The 20,043-nt window shown below is 41.1% G+C and overlaps 1 protein-coding gene across 2 annotated transcripts in view; it reads right to left on the bottom strand.

Annotated features, from left to right (window-relative positions):
• Positions 1–20,043, bottom strand: part of Slc24a3 (solute carrier family 24 member 3) — a 490,244-nt gene that overhangs the window by 140,412 nt on the left and 329,789 nt on the right. For both annotated transcript variants that reach the window (XM_040746432.1, XM_040746431.1), the window contains one exon: positions 261–335. In XM_040746432.1, the coding sequence (XP_040602366.1) occupies positions 261–335 (75 nt within the window). The remainder of the gene's footprint in view (positions 1–260; positions 336–20,043) is intronic.

Below are 20,043 nucleotides of genomic sequence, written 5' to 3'. Positions count from 1 at the left end.
ATGACATTGTGGAAGTATCCCCACAGACACCCTGAGGATATTAGCAGTAAGGGCAGATGCATTGTGGGTTAAAGTCTACCCTTCTCTCCCAGGAGGGGATTTCAGTCATGAAGACTGAGCTAACACTGTCCTTCTCTTTCAGGCCTGCAGGTGTTACATCTGAGACTCTCAAGGATTTCAGAGAAGAGGCTAGACCATGGCAGAGCAGAGTTCCCATCCCAAAGTCCTCTCAAGCACACTGGGAATGTGCCCCCACATACCTCACAGATCTTTTCCAAGGATGGGACGAAGAAGTCATCACACACGATGGCAAGTGCATAGAACATGTACATGGCCTGGAAGAAAGCAGAGGAGAAAGAATTAAGAGTCAGGGAGAGCCAAGGGGAAAGTGCTGAATCATTGTTTCCTTCAATTATTATACCCCATTATGATAAACTTAATTTTTTATTCAGGGTAAGTACAAAGTCTTTGCAATTTCTCAAAGACCCGTGGCCTGGCTTTAGCTTCTCTACCTACTAACTGCCTCTTGTCCCCATCTGAAACTCCAAGAAGACGGTGGCACTAGCTTTAGAGCTTTTGAACATGCTGCTTCTTCTACCCAGAGTCCTTCATGTATACCATTGTCTCACTTAACCATGCTTTCAAATGCCAACCTGACTCCCTGTCCACCTTTTCCTCTATACTCTCTCAACTTGACTTTTTTGGGTAGGTTACAGATTAACTCTAATAGTCTGTTGCCAGCTTTCACCACCAGAAGCTCTTGAGGATATGAACTTCCTCATGTAATTACAGCCTCAGAACTCAGCCTAAGACCTGCTTGAAACCACCTGGTCCCTGTGCAAACTTGTTTCCACATTGTGGTCAGCTATCACCAGGGCATCTCTAGGATTTCACCTTCTAGCCAGAGATTGCCTTCTTCTTATTCAAGACACCATCTCAAAGCAATGACCATTTGTTTGGATTCCAGTGTTGAATAACCACCCAACATATACCTTTCACTTCTTCAGGGAACCCCAGCACCTTCACATAGTCATAGTGCCTCAGGTAGAAGGTGTTTCAACCTTTCTCCAGGATTACTGATTGACCAATCAGTGTGTAGTGTTCCTAGTAGAGATGGCTATTGGTTTAGAGGTGTGCATGTGACTTGGCTCATCAAATGAAAGAGTTAACCACCTTTCCAAAGAGGGTCATTTTCACCCTCTGTTGCTAGCTGTGCATAGGAAGTATGGGGTCCTTAAGAGTGAAGTTGATGCTTAATTGAGAAGCAGCAGAGTCATCAATATCTTCATGGAGCCATGGATCATATGGTAGTAGAGCCCATTATGCCTCTGGACTTAATAACACACCAGCAGCATTGCTGGTGCTGTTGGGTTTTAGTTTATTGATGTTTGTAGCCTAAGGTATTTACCAGTGCCTGCTCACTAGTCGATTCATGACCGTCTTCTATCATATTTTCCCATTGATTACTACTTCACAGCATGGGTCTCCAGTCACACAGAGAACAAGCATAAGACCCAGGCCAGCTACCAGACCATGCCATTTCTTGTCACAAAGTGATAGGTGGCCAGAAGAACTATTTAAAGGGTCAGGTGGAGATTAATAGAGAGTATAAATACTCCTTGAGCCTGAGGCTGCCAGAGGTAGAAGTCATATAGAAGAGAGTCTGATAATGGTGCTACCACATTGAGAAGCTGAGTCAAGAGGTGCACCAGGTACATATATGCACATGCACGCACACCCCGCAACATGCAAATACGTGTCTCACCTCAGTTTGAAACCAAGTGGATGTTTCAATTTCACGAGCCAACACTTTGCCTTTTGCACTTAGCCTGTTAGTGGCGTTTCTGTGGTTTACGGTTTTCTTTCCTGGGGCCCTTCTGCTTTAGTCCTAGCTAGAAATGATCTCAGGCTTTTGACTCTTGGCCAGTGTACTAATTTAGTCCCCTGGGTCCCTTTGTATGCACTTGATTTCTTTCCATGTGTATGTGTTTGTTCTTTCCCACAGGACAGGGAGATTATCAAGTACAATATAACACTCTATTCTGTGGAAATGTTACACAAAAGCACAAAGTTGATTTGTCCTAAACTGCAAACTGTGCTAAATTATCAAAACCTATCAAAATACACCACAGGGATGTTAGATCAACTATGACTCATGATTCGATGCAATGCTGTCAAAAGAAATTGTGTGAATGTACATTTAGTGATAAAAATGCATCTATACTCTATTGCTATATGAAAATGTTAGAAATTACAGTCTCTCTTTTGTTGAATTGTTTAGTTGTATGTTTGAACCAACTCTCATAACAATACATTTACATATGAGTTGGTCATACTCTCAAAGTAATAGTCATGTTTCTTCGTCAGAATCAATCTACCTGTATTATTAGCCATATTTTCCCCCTAAATTTTCATTTCTTCTGTGATTTATGTAGGTGGTAGGAGATTTTAGTTTTTTTTTATATTTTACTAACCACTAAGAACCCAGAGAAGTCTTTAAAATAATTTTTATTGATTGATATATTTATAATCTACACAAAATCATTTGCCCATGGCATTTTTAATATGTCAAACAAAAAATAGTGTATTTTACAGTATTCTGGATCTGCCAGAAAAAAAATTCCCAAACTGTAACAGATTCAAACATCCTTTTGCTGTGTGACTTGGCTGATCCAATGACATGCAGGTTTTAATACTGTCCTTGAAAGGACATCCAAATTAAGTAATTGTAATACAGAACAACACATCTGTGGATTAGCCAAGACCTAAATAAACTGTCTATCACTGACACAGCTCATTGGAGCAGCTGCTGCTGCTTAGAAGTCCATGCGCCCTCTCGGTAAGAGCATGTTCCCATATTAAGTATTGATTTCGTTTCAAGACAAGAACCTGCATCCAATATTGTAACACTGATGCTTGGGCTGGGACATGAAATGAACAGATCTGTTAAGTTCTCAATGCTTTCGAGGGTGATAGCTATGGAAGCCACACTGATTTTGGTTCCCAAGATGGGTAAGGCCAGGTGGGGATACCCACTGCCAATCACCCTATGACAAAGCACATCAGGGGATGCTATGAGGCCCAGGAGATAGATGTATGGAGGTGCTTTGCCTGTTGTAGGACACTTTTTGGCGCACGTGTGTGTGTGTGTGTGTGCCTGTGTCTGTGTCTGTGTCTGTGTATGTGTGTGACTACTTCTGTGGTTATAATCCCCTGCACATCTCTCCCATTAGGCTCACAAAAAAGCAGGTTGCCACCAGGAAAATAAAATGCACAATCTAAAAGAACAAAGGACCCAAACAAAGGCTCAAAGTCTAGATAGATGGTGCAAATCTCTTACAGGAAGCATGACATCTATAGGGCTGTCCATGCAATTGGCATAAGACTAAAGGACTTTTATATTCATTTTCGCAGGCCTACCTTTCCAAAGGACAGAGGATATCATCAAAGAGGAGAATAACATTTGCCACTGTGTGTGATTCCATCCCAGGCCTGTCAGAACTACCTCCCTTAGTTCTTCTGGTACTTGTGGGAGGCAGGCAGTGCCTGGGTTCATTTCTCAGACAATGCAGGGAGATGCAATAAGCAAATGTCAAGGCTTATATTGAACCTCAGGACCCTCTCCACCCTTCTCTGAGCCCAGCTCTTTCTATACACCCATGTAGCCTCTGAACCTTCTTCTGATTTCCAACTCACCTTCTGTTTTTCTTGTCTATCCAGTCTTGCAGAGAGAGAAACATGAGTCCCAGCCATCTAATTTGGGGCTGCCTGTCAGAACCACCGATACTCTTTAGTGCTATTTATTTTATAAGGTTTGCTGTAAAATACAAGACAGGTTTGAAATCTGAACAAACCAATGTGAGGTCTGGGGTGGAGATAACGGGTGGGTCTAGTGAAGGGTACAATCCATTTCTAGAGTTTTAGCTTAAGTCTGAAAGATCACAGGGTCTTCTCTTCCTTGGAGTTTAGGAGTGCAGTCAGAGTGGGAATCTGTATTTTGACATTGATCACACACAGTCTGGGACTATGAATGAGTTTTGCTCATGTATCCAGCTTCCCTTTTCCTCAATGGCAGCCGCATCCATCATGTATTTGTATCTGTCATGCTCCAGGCTGAGCTGGGACAGAATGAGTTCTATGAAGTGAATAGATCCCAGCACAGCTGGTGTCACTGATGAGATCTAGCAAAAGAAATGTCTGGAGCCTGGGAGGATATACAGAGAGGTGAAGGGCCACATAAACTTTCAGATGTGACACTTCTGCATTGCATGAATTCAAGTGATTCTTATTACCCTGTGTAGCCTCCAATGTGGGGCCAATCAGTGTGCCAAGTAGGGGGCTTACAAGGTTGTTTTTGGGAAAAATGGTCAACGATGCTGGGTGTATGACACATCTCATATACCATTATTACTGCTACAATGGAAGCAGCCATCCCTCTGGAGAAAAAGATGCATGCACAGTGCCCTTCCCTCTACTTGTTCTTGCCAAGCCTGTCAGAGATCAGGTGACAAAAAGACTCTCCAGTACAGACCAGTTGCAACTGGCCAAACCCAATCCAAGTTCAACAAATCAACTGAGGGCATGTGCATCAAGTTTTTTTGTATGTGGCAATAAATAAGAGAACAAAGATAGTCACAGTGAACACAAAGTCCTGACTGAGTCCCCAGAAGGCAGACCTTCAAGTATCTTAAGTGTCAAAATGACCATGAAGAACTTCCAGGGGCAGCAAAGACCACAGGCTTTCCTTTCCACTTACATAATATTCACATACTTAAAGAATATGTTATTCAGAGACTGCCAAATAAACCTGAAGAACTTTTGCTACAGTGGTTAAACTTAAAAAAAATGCCCAACATAACAAGAGGTATTTGTGGATTGTGACTTAATGGCGGTGAACAGGCGGGAGCTGAAATGTTGATATCCATACACATTTCTGAATCTTGGGGAAAATGTATTTGAGCAGCGTGACTTTTACCCTGCTGTTTTATGTGGCATCTACAGTCAGCAGATTTCACAGATAATTTCCTTTTACTACATCATCTGCCCTCCTGTCTCTGTCTCTCAAGTCCATGAATGAAGAACTGGGGAACACTTCATAGGGCGGGACTACAGAGCTTTTGCCTGGCTAAAAATTGCTCTAAACCTCCTAGGAACTGTGGTTCACTAATAAAAAAGTAGATTTTCTTCCCCCTTCCCATTTTAAGTGCTTGTAGGATTGGGATTTGAAAAGGTAAATGTGTTCTTGGGGTCGGGGAGATGTCTCACTCAGTAAAGTGCCTGCTGTGCAAACACAGGACCTGAGTTCAGATCCCCAGGAAGTATGTAATGGTTGTGCATGGCAGTGCATGTCTGCAATCCTAGAATTGGTGTGTGTGTGTGTGTGTGTGTGTGTGTGTGTGTGTGTGAAGACAGGTGGAGTCCTGGAACCCACAAGCCTAGCAGAATCAGTGAGCTCCTGGTTCAGTGACCTTGCCTCAAAAAATAAGGTGAAGAAGGCTGGGATAAGATATCTGACATTGAACCCTGGCTTCCACATGTTTGTGTACACATGTATGTGCATACCTGCATACTTATGTGCACACACTCATATGCTCATGTCCATACACCATATGCATACACATTAAATAAATAAACAAATAAAATAATTTTCTCATAACAAGCTTTGTGTCTCTTGGCCCAAATGAAGCTACAGTCGAACCGATCCTGTATCTGTTACTGATTCAGGGACTCTAGTGATCACAGAGAGGCAGACTTAGCCTCACAGAATAGATGCAAGTTCCAAATAGGAGGGCCAGAGAAGGGGAACATAGATGATGGACAATGGTGTTCCTTCCTCATCTTACTATGTTCTTCAAGCATATTTGAGGACACCACTAATTTTCTAACATCAGAATCTTCTCTAGTGTGGAAAAGAAATGCCTGGTAATTAATTAACCCTCTGTGAAGTCCTCAAGCAATAAGTTATGGGAATTGGTATATCAATGCCTAACTCCCTCATGTTCTGGGTAGGTTAACTAGGTGGTCAGTTCAGTTCCCAGATGGATGGAGTGTCACATGTCCAGAGGGTTGTATGCCTGTTCATGTACCATTCAACAGCACCCTTTCTTTCCTTGACCCACTTCCTAGTCCCCAGTGACATCAATTTCTACCACAATAACCATTTATATTCAAATCTTTGTCTCAAGGTTGTTTCCCAAATTAAAGCAAAAGGGAAGTGAGGTAAGGGAGAATGTGGGAGGAATAAAATTCAAGGGGAAATCAAAATAGGCCATTTCAGAAGCAAGGCCTTCCTAAAGTCTAGAGGACCCTTCTGAATGTCACCCATGGTTATTAATCATCTGGCACTGGGAAGGTCTTCGAAGCTATTCAGGGCCTTGGCTGCTGCTGCTGCTGAGTCTCCTCTTCATTTTCAGTAATTTTAATTTTTATTGAAAATAAATTTTTCATATCTGATCACAATCCTCTCTGCAACTTCTCCCAGATTCTCCCCACCCCCCACAAATCCACACCCCTTTTCTCTCTCTCATTAGAAAACAAACATGTGCCGGGCGGTGGTGGCGCACGCCTTTAATCCCAGCACTCGGGAGGCAGAGGCAGGCGGATCTCTGTGAGTTCAAGGCCAGGCTGGACTGAAAGCCTCCAAAACAATACAGAGAAACCCTGTCTCGTAAAAGAAAAGAAAAGAAAACAAACATGTAACTAAACAAACCAAACAAAAGGACAAAACAAAACAAGACAACTTAAATAAAAAAAGTATAAGAAACAACATATAGACACGGAGGCATACATAACTGCATACACAGAAATTTATCCAAAAACATAATATTTAAGTAAAAGACCTGTAAGATTAAAAAAAGGCTTATATTTTAATGGAAAGGATTACATGTTAATATATTTGCTCCATTAACACAAATTCTGTGACTATTTTACTTTAAAGGAACTTCAGTATGCTTAGATGTCCTAGATTTCAGATGGGACATTATTTATGTATTCATTTATTTATTCATTTATTTTATTCTTTGTGTCTTTCACATCATGTCTCTCAATCCCACTTGTCTCTCTCCCACCCCAGAATAAAACAAAATAAAATTTAAGAGGAACAAGGGGAGGTGTTAATCTTACTTACCATGCAAGCTGTAGTGTGACATGGTTAGCCACACAGTAAAACCCTTTATCCATACATTTTTACATGCAGACTTTCATCACAAAAAATCATTGGTCTGGCTCAAGGCCCCTGGTCTCGGTTACAATCATCAATGCTGGAAACTCACTGGAACTCTTCCTAGATATCCTATTGCTGCCCTGTGGTATGGAGACCCGCAGCCCTGGGTCCACAGGACTGACCCCCCTTCACTTCACACCCCTGAACTCCAGCCAGATCACAGATGGGGTGGATGTTGGGGTGGGCTAATACAAAACCCTGGTTCTGTGCCTGGGAAGCTGCCAGGTTGGTCAGCTAGCCAGCTTTCCCCTGTCTTCACTGCCTGGGTGAGCTCTCCATCATTGCCCTGGCTAGTTCACCCCTTGCAGCAATGAGCAAGGGGCGGGCCGGTTCTCCTCCTTTCACATCCTCAGGGTCAGCTTTCTCACACCTTCAGGACCAGCTCTACTATGCTGTTCAGTGAGATGTAGGGGCCACTGTTGTGAGTGCCCCTAGGAGCTACAGCTGTTGAGGTGCAGGGGCAGCTCTCCCGCTCTTATACCTCAGGGCCTTCTGCCTCAGGCATTGATGGGGGCATCACTTCCCTGCCCATGCTGCCACATGACAGATGATTAATGGCGACAGCTCTCCCATGCTCACAACTTCAAGGCTGGCTCGCCCACACCTCTGCCAACATGGGGTCGGTTTTACTGTGCTGTCAGGCAAGGTGCAGGGTCTACTTTCCTGAGGGCTGTAACTGGAAAGGGGGAGGATCAGTTTGCTAGTCTGTCCTGAGCAGTAAGGGGTCAGGGGTAAGGGCTTGCATCTCTCCCCCACCTACACCAACACATGACAGATGAGTAGTAGGGACAGTTCTCCCATGCTCACAACGTCTGCCAGGATCAGGTCTATTGTGCTGTCCAGGCAACGTGCAGGGCCTGTTTTCCTGAGGCATGCTTGGCTGGGACATCTCAAGGGTAGAGAATTTGCATGGCATGCACAAGGCTCTGGTTTGACTCTCAGGCACTACAATAAATGAATGGATGAATATACTACAATAAATGAATGGATGAACAAACAAACAAGATCCTCAGTAGTATTTAAGCCTGTTCAGTGTCATAGCATCATACTTCATTTGTTGTGGAGCCTAGGGCTGGGATGCGAAATTTGCTATCTCTGGGGAGAGGAAGAGCCTGTTAAGTGCCTCCATATTCTTTTGCTTTCTTCTGTCTTCTCTCTCTTCTTTTTACTCCATGTGACTTTTTCATGCTGTCCATTCCCTGAAGTATTGTCTCTTGTGTCCATTTACTTCTCCTACTGCCCTGCTCGACATCAACTGAAGGAAGGTCTGGGAACAGGTGGGTACATACAGGTAACATGACCTGTGTGTGTCAGCCATACTCTTTCACAACTTGTAAGAAGGGACACTGGGTATCCTCCAGGCTCATGATTGGGAACTGAGGCACAGGGAAGTTCAGGGACTTGCCTCAGAGCCCACAGCTAGCATGAGGGAGAGCCAGGATGTGAACCCAGGTTACTCCCTACCCTGAGTGCACACTATCAGTCACCTGGCCATTGGTCATCTCAAGGAGAGGACTATTGATCATTGCTTCTGTCTTCTTGCCGGAATTTAAATCCCCTCTGTGAAGAGATCCTTTAAGATAGGGACCCCAAGCTGGTCAGTATCCAACTTCCCAATGAAGCTTTATTAAAACTTTTATAAAAGTTAAGTCTCTTTTCTTGATCAACGTTTTGTACTGATAATGTAAAATATGATTGTGGTGTGTGTGTGTGTGTGTGTGTGTGTGTGTGTGTGTGTGTGTGTGTGTGTGTGTAACTGGGCTTGTTAGCAGCTGGTAGGTACCTGCTGTACAACTGAGCTAAATCCAAAGCTTCAATATGATATTTTGAATGATGTATACATTGGGTAATGATCACCTCAGGATAATTAACATATCTATTATGTTACACTTTTGTCATCTTAACATTGTGAATACATTACAAATGATCTCTCCTTATACCTCCACTCTGGATGTAGGCCTGAAGCCACAGAAGTAACAGCAAGATCTGAATGTAGGTCCTCAGTGGACAACTTGGATCTTTCTCACTATTGTAACACCACCCCTTCCAAAACAGGCTGTTGGAGACCTGATGACAGATCTTCTATCTAATACATGAATGAAAGATCACATGTAACTTTTTTTTTCGAGACAGGGTTTCTCTGCAAGGCTCTGATTGTCCTGTAACTAGCTCTTGTAGACCAGGCTAGCTTCAAACTCACAGAGATCAACCTGCTTCTGCCTCCCAAGTGCTGGAACTAAAGGCATGCACCACCACTGTCTAGCCACATGTAACTTTATTACTGTGTCATATGTACAATATGGGCTCCCAGCAGTTTGTGAAGCATAGGCTCAGAAGCAGGAATCTGTATTTCTAACCATCAGCAGATAGTTCTGATGCAGGTAGTCCAAGGGAACATGTGAATTATCTACTCCTATATATCCTAGGACCCTCTTCTTCCTGTGTGATTAAATATCTGCTATGAACCCCCTTCCTAGCACTCACCACATTAGAGCAACTCCCTTCCTGCTGCTTGCACCTGGTTCAGGCCAAGGTAAGAGCTCCCCACTATTGCAAGGTTCTGGGCACCCAAATAATTTTTGCTGGTTGCCTTATCCCTGCCAGGATCCCACCAGACTTAAGAACCAGGGGGGAGCAGGGAAGAAATGTCCAACCTCTATTTTTACCTCCCCTCTTCCCATCCTGTCTTTTACTGTGTAAGTTCTTGGAACCCAAGTTAGTTGGCATCATTATGGTGATGGCTTGCATTCCCTAGAAGACTGGTACCCTGAAACTTAGGTTGGATAGCTAGTCAGAAGTCTCAAGAACTTTCTCAGGATAGAAACTACCTCCTTAACTGTGTGTCTTTAGTATGTCCAAATTAGTCCCATAGGATGTGCTTACAATAGTGTTAATCAGCTACATTGGACCAACCTGAGAATATACCCAGATCCTTCCTGAGATAGGTACAAAGAACTAACAAGCTGGATGGTATGGGTGGGTGGGGGTTCAGCCTCAAGCTGGGCATGTAAATGAATAAAGTTAATAGTCCTGATCTGTGTGGGCATAAACTCTTACTTTCACTTTGTTGTTTAGCATCTAGTATAGCAAAGCAAGGCAGACCCACACTTCCTCTTACAGTATGTCCAACTTCACACTTCAATGACAACGCATTAGAATAATTACCAACCAATTACTATGGACTTTTAAGTAGAAGATTCAAAACCTCTCTTGTCAGGAAATTAGCTTGACTGGGTCCATGGACTCCCTCTTTCTCCTCTCTTCTTGTTGGCTGGCTTAAAATTCAGGGAGTGTCTAGAGAAACTGGTGCATGGCTTCTGCTTTCACTATGTCCTTACAATCTGTTTGGCTGGTGTGACTTTAAGAAGCAATCAAGGTTCAAGAGAAAAAAATGGTCCTAAACCTCTCTACTTAAACCCTCTCTGTAGTTAGAGAGGCACTTTGAGGTATTCTCATGGCTAATGAGAAGGATGGACTTCTGTAGATTGCAGATGCTGACACCAGCATTAGGAGACATGGCTACAAGGTGGAGTGCTAAAATATAATCAGGCATTCAGTTGCCCTTCCCCAAGGCTTAGAGAAAGCAAGAATCAGTATTGCAGATAGGAACCCAGGAGATTACCTGAAGGCACACAGAGGTAGAGCACAGTAGGACACAAGAAAAAGGAATGCCAAGGCTAGAGATGTTATGATGCCTACTGGAAGAGAGCTGTATCTCTGAGTTCTTACAGTTCTTGCTTTTGCTTTACAAAACAAGAATAGAGGGAACTTTCTGGCTGAGAACTGCTCTTCCTATTGTAAGAAAGTTAGAGGAAGCATCGAGGTTACCACAATCACGAAGCAGGAGGATGCCACACTCACAAAGAAGGGATCAGAAGTCTGGCTCATTTTTCAGGTATATGATACTAAGTATTTAACTATACCAGGCTTTAACTCTTTCCTTGTCTGTAAAATGGAGAAAAATAATATTATCTGACTTATATTTTGTGGTTTTGAAATTAGATAATGAATGTATAATTCTTAGTGTAACAGTTAGGATGCTGCAAACATTCAAAAAGTGCTAGACAGTATTGTTGATGAGGGAGGGCATTAATACCTTAGTATTTTAGAAAAGTGGAATCCACAGACTAGAAGAGACTTTGCCAAGTATCTGTATTCTCTCTTACACTCCCCTTCCTTACAAGGAGAGACCAAGAGGCTTGTTGCTCTCTGGTTGTGGTGGCTCCTTCCATAGGAGCAACCACACATGAATGAATGGTTTGCCTAAGAGTTTGGTTTCCTTTTCTTCTTTTGTCTCATAAGAGTTGATGCCCATCCAAAGAAATGCAGCCCAAGTTTCACATTCCAACAAACACATGATTTAAGAGTCCCCAGTGGTCAATGGAGATGGCCAACTCAATGGTAAAATCCAACCCATCCTGGATCCGATGTTAATTGCAACTGAGAAACAGATGGTATCTAAATCTAGATCCATCTGCTCCACATCTGTGGGATGTTTTCCCAGAGGAGAAGACAGAGCTGTGGCCAATTTCTATTTTGCTCCAAGAAAGATTGAACTATTGCATTGAAGAAATCATCTTCCTTGTCATGATAAGATTTTCTCTAATCTACATAACCACAGAAACACTCGGTCAGATGCGTAAGCAAAGAAAAGTCAGTGGAACACAAATTGCTACCACAGCTCAAGACACTGACAGTGAGGGAGGAAAGTGTGCAAATATGACTGGTCTGCCAGTTTTTTCCTTGCCCCACCCCTTATTACATACAACTTTTATAACTAAGGAGCTTGGGTGGGGAACTGAACCTATTACTGATACTAATATTACTTAAGAACAACATTGTTGGAGAAGTCCTGTTATTTGCCTGTGCATTTGTCAATAAAGTACTGTCTGGCCAATAGAAAACCTAGATAGGAGGGACTAGGAGTCGAGGAGGATTCTGGGTAGGAGAAACACAAGAGAGTCGACATGTAACGCCGGGTAGGAGCCCGGAAACTTCTCCGGTAAGAGACATACTTAGATTAACAATTATGGGGTAATTACTTAAAGCAGAGCTAGCCAGTAAGAGACAAGCAAGGCCAACAGCTTCATAATTAATATAGCCTCCTGTGTGTTTATTTGGGACTGATGCGGATCTGGAACCAGGCGGGCGGGACGGCTTCTCTCAAGGAAAGCTTCTCGTAACATAATGGTGATCAGGAGTGGGATTGAATTTCCACGTAGAATGACAAAAGATTTAAAGGAATTTTAGAAACAGAAGAACGGAGAGAAGCACAGATTTTTGGTAGCAGCATTTTTCTCAGGTGTGCTCTGTTTTGCTAGCGACAAGCCGAGATTCACGTGGCTCACTTACCGGAGTCTTTCTGACTCGGCATAAAAGAAAAAAAACCAACAAGGTTGTTTTAAGAGACTCTGCTAACGATTTAAAAGTTGTACGTACAGCTGGAAGTGGCAGCTTTTGCTGGATGTCAGCATGGACTGAGGCGGTAAGCTGAAGTCACGCTTACGCCCGCCATCTTGACGGAAAAACCGGCAGTTTAAAACAGCCGCAGTTTTAACAGATAAGACACGTGGCCAGAAAAACGTAAAGATTTACAGTAAAGTCAGACTTGGATAAAGAAAAACCTCTAAAGGTTTACAGTGTGTTTAAAAATATACGTGAGATTGAGAGAGAAAATGAAACGGCAAAGTGGTAAATAAATAGAAAAGCCAGCGTTGTGGTGGCACACGCCGGTAGGATTTACTCCAGAGGCAGAGGCAGGCGGATTTCCAAAGAGAAACCCTGTCTCAGAGAAAAATAAATAAAAGTAAAAGAAATAAAGTAATAATAGATAAATAAATAAGCCACGTAAAGATGGAAAATACACAGAGAGTCTGGATACTGTACGCTATTATGTTTTTCAGTTTTTTGATTGCTCAGGAAGGAACTGCTAAAGTACACTTGAGTATAAATGCTGCTAAACTAATCCAACTTCTATCTTTTGAAAATGCCTTGACTTCAAAATTTAAGTGTAAGGATATGTTACTTGGAAAAGGAGTTTTTATTTATGTTTCTACAGAAAATGAAAAGCTAAGGATTCCTTCCAGGCTTTTGTGGTTTGACGAACCAAGACCCCCGGAAGCAGTGGACCAGGTGTTCCAACAATCGAAACAGCGAAGATGATGCAGTCTTACAGACCCCGAAAATATGGACTTATACAGGTTTCTGAGTTTTGTCATGATCCCCATGGTATAAACAGCGCCCCCTTCCAGCAGGAAGCAGTTTGGAATGAGCGACGTCCCAATTCCCATCTTTTTTATAAATCTTTGTTTTAATTTAAATGGGATTGTTTATAATTGGCTAGTGATCACAGCCAATCTTTTTTAATGGTAAAAAGGGGAATTATGGTATGGGTATTGTTTTTCATTTATTGAGACAAAATCAAGGTCAATTTTGTGATGCTTATATTTCTCCTCTTGATTAAGTATTGTGCTTATACTGATCTTTTACAACGTAATGCATAATTGAATACAGACTATAGATAGTTACTTATAATAGAATTTCTAGTTACATAAGTTAGGTTTCTAGATATACAGAAATATATTTGAGATGGACAGTCTTCAAACCTCTCAAAGACCTTCAGAACATGGCATTTAAAATGGTTTAGGGTTTGTCTTGACAATGAGAAATGTCTGCTCCTGGCAGCACCAATTACGTCTGAGAGGAAGATGGGCATCGAAGAAACTTGTTATGGAGTTTGCTTTCAACATGGCAAGATTAGCCATTTGGGCAAGAAACTGCTCTTGCCTAGACTGTTTGACTGTTGTTGTATAATCTGGACATGCAGGACCCACAGGAAAGTGACTGTTGAACTCAGTCTTACAGGGTTCCTGCTTCATGGAAGAGTCTAAGAGACTTTCTGTAGGACACAGAAAAATGACTGACAGACTGCTGATGCAGATGGACAGTTTTGAAATTTCCTGCTTTGCTGAGAAGTGTTCTAGACACATTATAGCCTATGGGCTGAAGATGGATGCCCCAACGTTACAGTGGAACTTCGGGTGACTGTCCAGGCAGTAAGATGTCTCTATCAATCCTAGTGTTTATATATTATCCTTCTGTGGTCTTTGATGGAGTTGAAGACAGATAGTTATAATTATAGTTTTCCTTAGTTATGATAAAAGATAAGCTACATAGAACTTTGGACTCACAAGGATGGGATGGATGATATTTTCTTTAAATCTTGCTAAAATATTGTAACTATGTTCTTATTTGATAACTGTTCTGTCATATACAATTTGACTATGTTAAAATTAAGACCTTTCTTTTGTTTAAACAGAAAAGAGGAGATGTTGGGGAAGTCCTGTTATTTGCCTGTGCATTTGTCAATAAAGTACTGTCTGGCCAATAGAAAACCTAGATAGGAGGGACTAGGAGTCGAGGAGGATTCTGGGAAGGGGAAACACAAGAGAGTCAACATGTGACGCCATGGGGGTAGGACGCCGGGAACTATTCTCCGGTAAGAAACATACTTAGATTAACAATTATGGGGTAATTACTTAAGGCAGAGCTAGCCAGTAAGAGACAAGCAAGGCCAACAGCTTCATAATTAATACAGCGTCTTGTGTGTTTATTTGGGGACTACATCGCAGCAGAGCCCAGGCTGCTGGCGGGGAATAAACCAAATCGGCAAGCAAAAGAAAAAGCTTCTCTTAACACAACATAGTAGGAATTTTTCTTCTTTGAGACAGTCTACTAATTGATGGAAAAATGATTGCCATGATTATTGGAGGGAGTGTTGTGCATTGTTTAATGGACACTAAAGGTGCCTCTTCTCAATTACATTTTTAAGAACTGGTATCTTTGACTGTGGCTCTTGAGAAGTACTGGGGACGGATGGGCAATAATCCAAGGCTTGAAAACTAGTGTGATATGTGAATTGGATATACCTCTAGGCCCATTTTAGATAACAGAGAGCTTTCCCACCTTACCTATGGTTCTGCTTTTCTGCCTAAGGCTTCTACTAAAGTTCTAGAATGTCCCTCAGTTCATCTCTAGGGAAGTATACAATTGCCTATGTTTTAATAACTTAGGGACAATTGTCACCAAGGTGAAGTAGGAGTCAGCGAATCAGTGACCCAGTCTTCTTAGCCCTCATTGGGTGAGTTCCAAGTTGTGGTCTGCAGAAAGTGTGCCCTAGAGAGTTCTCAGTGGGATTGAGTCAAGTTCCCCATAGTTAGCCAACTATTTAATTTTCCTTTTGCTGGTGGCCCCTTTCTTCCTTTATTTGTCTCTTTTGCTCAATCTCTCCAATTTGAATTATGGAGATTAGTTCAAATAAACAAGCTTTATGCAATGGTGCACTGGAGCAGGCTCAGGCTTGGATTAGTTCATGAGAGCCAATCATCAAATTTTCAGGAATTTTGTTAGTTGGTATAACATCAATACCTTGAAACTTGGATGTTATATTTACAACCTGGAAACTTATGAACACTAATATTTAAAGCTTTTAAGAAAGTATTAGCTTTTTAAGGAGAGCTAGTACTATGTATTTAGTAGCACAGTCCTGTCTTTGTCCAACTCTTTGTCTAGAGTTTGCAAATTAAGAGTGTCAGGAGCAAGTGGAGTCATTTCTCAGGAGAGAATTAGACGTTTCCAGGGTTATTACAAACATTTCTTCATGGCTAAAGATTAATGATTCTAAGTACAGCGAGCCATAGAAGACTGTTGGTTCTTAGGTTTAGAATTAAGTGAGCAGGAAGGTAAATTAAAAAGAAGACATAGATGCTAGGAGTTCTTGCCACTGCAGCATCATTGGAGAAGAAAACACACAAGAAAATGTTTATGACTTTTAGTTACACAAAGACTTATTAGATAGAACACAGAAAAGAAAGTACCAGAAAAGGAAAAAAAGATTGATAAAACAAGTCAGATCATGAAAAACATAACAATAAACAAAAGGAAAACTTTACTTTTTAGGAAATCCTAAGAAAATGGAAAAGAAAGGCTATAATATGGGAGAAAACAGTAGTGACATGTATATCTCATAAAGTACCTATATTTACCATACATTGAGACCACTGATGAGTCCAAAACAAGAATAACACAATGAAAAGTAAGCCAAGCATTTCAGCAGACACTTCCTGAAAGAAGACAAATGGAGAAGAAAGAGGCTAACAAAGACACATTCAAAAGCATCAGTCATCAGGGAAATGCAAATCAAAACCACATACAGCTACTGTTAGAGACTCAAAATAACATGAGCAAGACTAACAAGACTGAAGTATGGTGGCACATGCACGCAGGCTTGTGAGCTGGAGGATAGCCTGGGCTAATAGTATAGCTGTCTCAAAACAAACAAACAAACAAACATACAAGCCCAAATAAGCATGTAAATCACTACACAAACACCAATCATACAATCATGTCAAGAGTTGGTGGGGACTGATACAGCTTAAACTCTCATATGCTGCTAATTTGATTATACAAAGGTTTAGTCACATTGTTAAGAAGCGGTTTGGCAGCATATATGTATATACCACTCCCAATATTTACCCTAAAGAGAGGAAAAAATTGTAGATGATATTGTGCATGAATATTCATGGCAGTTTTACTCATAACCCAGATGTCTTCCAACTAGTGAATGGACAGGCAAACTTTAACACATATAATTGAACTCTTCTCAATAGTATAAAGGAACAAACCCTCCTCTCCCACACAACACATGCACACAACTATAAGTCTGGATCTTGAAAGTAATAAAATGTATCCATATCCCATATTCACAGTATGATAAGATTAATTTATAATGTCATGCAATATTCCACTAAAAACCACCATTAGTTCAACTACAAGAAATCAGAGGACAAACACCAGATGCTATCTGTTAAGGTCACAACACTGTAATTGTTAAGGTTACAAATAGACCTAGAATTAAAGGAAATGAGTCACAGTGATTTAAATGCATTATGGAACCTTGGGTTGGAATAGAAAAGCAGATCAATGGGGAAACTGATGATAACTGAATATGGTCTGTAGATCAGTCCATAGTATTGTAGCAGAGTCAGTTAAATATTTTGATCATGATACTATGGTTATTTAAGATGTCAGCATTAGGGGAGAGTACATGAAGGCTATGTAGGAATTCTCTGTACTATTTTCAATAAACCTAAATTATTTAGAATAGTTATAAAACTGAAATTTTCTAGGGAATTACAATTCAATTAAGCTAATGGGAAATTAGAACCTGATGATTCTTCAAAGAACTTGAGGTAAGGAAATGAAACAGCCTAGATGTTTCATCCTCGATTACCTCACTTATCTCCCTACTCATGATGATTTTCTCATATTCCATTCCAACATTTTAGCTATACATGTACTCCTGTACTATATTACTCATGGCTTCATTACAAAGGGGGAATACTAAACATAACATCTCTTAAAATTTCTATAGTATTATATTTCAATATACTCCAGTTTGGTTTATCTTCCAGAAAATTTTGGGTTTTTTTTAAATTAAATTTAAATTTAAATTAGAAACAAGGTTGCTTCACATGTCAATTCCAGGTCCCTCTCCCTTTCCCTCCCCTCCTCCTGCGCCCTCCCACCAACCCCCCCAATATCCCCTCATTTCCCCAGGGAGAGTGAGGCCCTCCATGGGGGTGTCCATAGTCTGTTATTTCATCCAGGGCAGGGCTTAGACCTTCCCCCAAGAGTCCAGGATGAGAGTGCATCTCTCACTGTTGGATAAAAGCCCAAAGTCCATGAGGCCAGTAAATACACAGTCTGTGTAGTGAGAGGGAAATACTACTTGGAGGTTGGATTATACTAAACTAGTCACTGAAAACTGAAGAGTTGTCCCAACCAGGAATCGCATCATAAACTACAGAAACGTACTTGTAGAAGTGAGTTATTGTTAAGTGGTGAAATTGTGTTTAAAAGAAAAAGTCACACTGGCCACTACAACAACATTTTTACACTCTAATAACAATGACTCCTTCTCAATTTGACATCATTATTTGGGGTTTGCCAGAAGAAAACCCACACTTATTAAATTACTTAACTCAATGGTGAAATTATTCAGCTGACTCTGAATTCTCTACTAGTTTGGATGATAGGGTGGAGAAAAAGACAATTTAATAAGACAAACTGATTATTAACACTGTGAACAATTTTCCCAGTAGACTACTTTGTTAGCAAGAAAGGAATTTTATTTTGGATTTTCTTTATGCCTAAAACACACTGGGAAATATACAAGCCTGCTGGTTAGTTTTTTTTTTGTCAACTTGACCCAAGTTAGAGTCAACTGGGAAGAAGGAACATCAGCAAAAGCAGACTGAGGAATTGCCTCCTCAGATTGGCCTGTAGGCAAGTGTGTAGGGGAATTTTCTTGAATAATGATTGATGTGGGAGGATCCAGCCCACTGTGGATGTTTCCAACTCATGAGTAGGTGTTCTTAGATTGTATAAGAATTGTGTAAGGTTGTATAAGCAATCCATATGGAACAAGCCAGTAAACAGTGGTCTTCCATGGTTTTTCTCTGGTTCCTGCCTTGGATTTCTATTATGACTTCCTTTAGTGATAGACTGTGACTGGGGATGTGAAAGTCAAATAAACTTTCTGTTCCCCAAGTTTCTTCTGATAAAGATATTTATTGCAGTAATAGAGAACAAAACCAGAAAAGACAATAAATAGCAGGTTTATTTTTTTCAGTCCTGGGGATCAGACCTTGGGTTTGCATGCTAGGCAGAAACTCTTCTATCAAGAGCTGAACTTCTTGTCCCAACAGGGAACTTTTGGTGTCTTTAACCACTAATGTATTTGGTGATGGGGCATTTAGGAAATGATTAGGTCATAATGGAGAATCCCCTAATAATGGGACCAGTGTTTTTATAAAATGAGAAAAATGGATGGGCTCTGATTATGGAAGAAGAGAAATACAGAAGAAAAAAACAGACAGAAGGAAAGGAAGAAAGGCAGAAAGAAAGAAAGAAGCAAAGAAAGAAAGAAGGAAAGGAAGAGGGTAAATGACTATAAGAATATATGAAAAAGTCATAAGGAATCACACTTCAAAGTACCTATTATATATATACATATATATACATAAATATGTTTAAATATTCACATATAATTTAAATGAAATGTTCCTATATGGGCTGAAAATGTACCCTCCAAGGGCCAAAGACCACCTAACAAAAACCCCAACACCAGGCATGGTTGTCCTTGAGACTCCCAAAACATTATAGGATATTGCTATTTCCCTTGGTTGCCATTCTCCATTAAAGGTGAAAGGTAATTACCCATTGCTAAAGACACCACACACTTCAGAAACAGGGCCTAGAAGCCCCAGAGGTAGAAGTGACCTGAGTGTTCCTTCCCTGAGGACTAGCTTTCATGGTATCAGAAGGCACCATGCAAGCTTCCAAAGGAGGGAAGCAACCAACAGTCTTACCCAGTTGTGATGCCTATGAACTACATCAATGATCAACATGACTCAATAACCCTAAGGATGCATTACTGGTCTGTACACCTTGGTGATAACCAACAGCTCTTTAATTGGACTTAAGACTTGCTCACCAAGAAGGAAACCATGCCAGGTGCTGGAAATCTTGCCAACTAACTATCCAGGGCTAGTGAAGTCATAGATCTTGGAAGAGAACCTACAACTGTCACTTTACTAAACAAGCATAATCCCCAACTATAGTCTATTTGTCCTTAAACCCAAAGATAAGTGTTAGTCTTTACCCCACATCAAGAAAGTGTCTCTTTGAAGCAGATGGAGACTACCGCAGAAAACCACAACCAATGAGAATGTACTTGTGGAGTCTAAGCTCAATGGATA

Source organism: Mesocricetus auratus, unplaced genomic scaffold (genome assembly GCF_017639785.1).
Source record: "Mesocricetus auratus isolate SY011 unplaced genomic scaffold, BCM_Maur_2.0 Super-Scaffold_100004, whole genome shotgun sequence".
Taxonomy (NCBI): Eukaryota; Metazoa; Chordata; class Mammalia; order Rodentia; family Cricetidae; genus Mesocricetus; species Mesocricetus auratus.
Note: the sequence above shows the minus strand (reverse complement) of the source record. Positions and strands in the feature narration are given on the sequence as shown.